Here is a 3793-nt window from a genome sequence, read left to right on the forward strand (position 1 = left end):
ATATTTGAACTTTTGCGTAGACTTTTTAACACTTCCTAGAAATTAAAAATTAATGAGAAATATTACAAAATTAAAATAGTTTGGAGAGAAAAGGTTCAATGAAAGCTGTTAGCTTAGATTTTTCATTCGATTCTTTATAGAGCAGTAAGGATCACGACTGCAAGTTTTTAACATCGAATATGGAATGACTTTATGAAACGACGATAGCTAAGGGATGATAATGCATTCATAAACCCTCTCACTTCCTACGCTTCCGATAATGCACCGAAATCGAATACCTTCTGCGTGAAATGTTGCCTCTCCTCGGGGCACATACGCTTCCATGACTCAGCACCTTCACGTAATATACGTGTGAATCCGTAACTGGGATGTTTACTCTTAAAGTGTCGCAAGTAGTTCAAGTATGGATGCTTTGTGAGTTGACGTTTGCTATTTTGAAAAGCGCGTCCGAAATTTGGAGCGACGGTTTTACCAAATTTCAACGACATTTTTCGCAATTTCTCTTGCTGTCGCTCGATTCTTCGGCGCTCTAGACTTTGTTTGCTGCTGACGGTTTTGCGACTTTGTTTGGCTTTGGTGATTTTACGACGACGTTGCTTACGTTGTGGTTTTCTACGATTCCGACGCATTGAGGGTTGGCGTTCTCGTTCAGTGAACGTGTACTGGTGATGCTCCTACAATTGCTTTGTTTGCTGTTGTTGGATATTAATATGTATTATTTCCAGTAAAAGTAAATAAATGAATAGACTGGTAAATTTAGCCACTTTTTCAATTGTTCAAAGAAAATAAGTAAAATAATTTGTAATAGATTTATCATGGCTGTCTATTATTGTTTTCGAAATTCTCGAAAGTATGTATGTACGTACGTCAAATGCCGAATTTGCCTCAATACACTGCGTGCCAAACTGTGGGTGGTGTAGTTATGGCGATTGCGCTGGTTATCCCGATAACCCACTTGATTTAGCGTGGTTTCGCCATATAAAAATAACAGTACATACTTAACCATTTGACCGAGATGGTAGAGGTATGTAGATACATACATATTTAAGTTCATTCAATTTTTCCCCTAAATAGGCAGTGAAGCTTTCACTAAATTCTGCTATAATTTAAAGAGCTATAAACCTGCGTACTCCAAATTCCAATTAATCACATGGAGCAGACGTGTAATCAATGTATGTATCTAGTGTATAATTATTGTTACGAAAATTTTTATATTATATGTATGTTTTATGTGTATTTTACGTTTTTTTTTTTTGGTGTCAATAGCTGCCCTGAAGACGGTTACCGCAGTGTAACCGAAATATATTGGAGAAAATTAAAAGCCTGTTTTAATTAAAATTCCAAAAAAAAAATTGACCTCGAGCCGGCATAACTAACAAATTAAGAAGTAAAAACGTCGCCAAAACCATCATAAATTCCAATCAATTTAAAACACTTTAAACTTAGAAGTAAACTGCAAAAAAAAATGTTCGAAAATGCATCACCAAAAAAATTTTTTTAGAACTTCGGAAATGCATCATCAAAAAAATTCCCCGAATAACGCAAAGAAAAATTATTCATCAAGTACACCTTGCGAATTTGCAAACCTTTGCAAATTCCTTCCGAACCCACGTCGAAAACCTGTGTTTTTCCGCCATCTTAGGGGCATCGGTGTTTATATTGAAAAAATACAAATAACTACCAGTGTTCGTACCCCTTTCCGATCGGAGCAGATTTAAAGCATAAAGAGACGGCAGCGTTGATCCGGATTAACTCGGGAGTTAACTGCAGTTGATCCGGATTAACTCCGAGTTAATCCGGATCAACGCTGCCGTCTGTTCAAGCTTCTACTCCGCTTTTTGAAAACAATTTAAATCTACTCCGTTTTTCCACTCATATTCTGCCCTTCTTAGGCCCGTTTTTTGACAGTTGACGAACGGATTTCAGTAAAAAATTTGAAAGTTAAGCAAAATCTTACTAATGAGCGATTTACTTCTGAATCGACTTTCAGTAGTCCGAACACTACAGTACAGTATTACAAAGGCTTTAAGATTTTTTTGACACTATACCCGACATCTATGCCACCACTATATCGCTCAGGTACTTAAATTCTGTATTCAGACTCTTCCTCATTCTTGCAGCTACGGCAGAAGTCATTATAACAGCAGAATTCTTGTGTATTCACCTTGCAAATGGCGAATCGCAACCCGAACCTCTTCCAAGATGGCTCGTCCGACATCTCATTGCCTGTATGTTCCTATATCTCCTTCTTGCACTCGAATTTGCAAATTGAAAACGTTGACTGAATTCTGAAATTTAACGAAAACGTTGTTTCATAACAGTTATTAGATGAGAAATATTTTTTCCGTTGCTGTTAAGAGTTATTTCAAAACGTTTATTTTTCACGTTGCTCGATAACAGTTATTGCCCGACGTTTATTTTTACGTTATCTGATAAGAGTTATTTCACTCTCTCACTTTTAATTCATCATCTTTATCTTATTCTCCACCTCCATCTTCATCAATATCCTAATCTTACAACGTTTATCAGACAACGTAAAAAATAAACGTTGTAAAATAACTCTTATCAAGCCACTTAAAAAAATAAACGTTGGGAAATAACTCTTATCGGCAACGGAAAAAATATTTCTCTTGCATAACAGTTATCAGGCAACGTAAAAAAAAGCGTTGGGTTATAACTCTTATCGACGAAATAAAAAATATTTCTCATCTAATAACTGTTATGGAACAACTTTTTTGCTATAAAACTTATAACCGTTATGTCCCTGATTGATACATTCGAGCTTTTCCTAAGTATACGCTCTTCGCGATCCAAGAGATTAAATACGACTTGAAAATTTAGAATTAAGTGTGATGTAGGGTATCAACCATAATATATTGCTTAAAAAAATAAAATATAAAACTAAATTGGAAATTCCTTAAAAATGTTTAAAGATCTATAATTTTTAAATGCAGACTCCATCCGCTCATTGACTGGGTCTATCTTTTCGATGACTATACCCGCATCTTTATCACCTTCCAAGTATCGCGTTGTAGATCTTTGACCTATTCTACATACATACATACTTACTTCCCACTTTGCTGAGATCTGCGCGTTTTCCGGCCATACTTTTTTCTTTTTTATGTTTGTGTGTATAATGTAAAGGGCAACACATCACGTTTTAAGTAAATTTTACTATTTCAAATTATTTTATTTTTAAATCTACATTGTTATTTATTTCATTTTATATTTTAACGAAATACATACTTACATACAAATACTCTGCGCCAAAAGGGGTTTCACGCATCAAAGTCATGCAGCATTAAAATAAAATTCTTATTTATGGGAAGAATGAGTAAACAAACGAGTGTTCGTTGAATAAAAGCAACTGGCTAGCGCAACTTGTTGTTGACGCTAGCTGATGATATGTGTGGCTTTCGTGGCGGAGATGTAGAATTTATTGTAGACTTTTCGAGGTAAGTGTCTATATTAAATTGTCATTTATTCATTTGAATGTCTGGTGTTTTCAACGACGATGAGGTAGATTTTTTCAAAAATAGCCGGCACGTTTTATTGCCGATTGAGAAGACAAAGGAATTGAACGAGCGAGGGTGCAATGAAAACGAAATATTTACATATGTATGTGTATACAAAGGCATATCCATGCTTTTGACAAAAACAAAAAACTTGTAAAAATAGGTAAACGAACTGCATAGTTGAATTGCTCGTTAAGTTATTGGACTAAAACTATGCTTTTTTATTTTTATTTTTATTTTTTTTTGTACCTTTTATTGATTTTGGGAAAAATAAAAAT

General features: G+C 34.7%; 1 protein-coding gene across 1 annotated transcript; it reads right to left on the minus strand.

Annotated features, from left to right (window-relative positions):
- Window positions 1–245: 245 nt before the first annotated feature.
- Window positions 246–685, minus strand: LOC118757154. The gene has a single exon (XM_036491891.1). It carries the CDS (start codon window positions 627–629, stop codon window positions 246–248), a length of 384 nt encoding a protein of 127 aa, XP_036347784.1. The 5' UTR covers window positions 630–685.
- Window positions 686–3793: the final 3108 nt, after the last annotated feature.

Source organism: Rhagoletis pomonella, unplaced genomic scaffold, assembly GCF_013731165.1.
Source record: "Rhagoletis pomonella isolate Grant_MI unplaced genomic scaffold, Rhpom_1.0 Rhpom_scaffold_14846, whole genome shotgun sequence".
Taxonomy (NCBI): Eukaryota; Metazoa; Arthropoda; class Insecta; order Diptera; family Tephritidae; genus Rhagoletis; species Rhagoletis pomonella.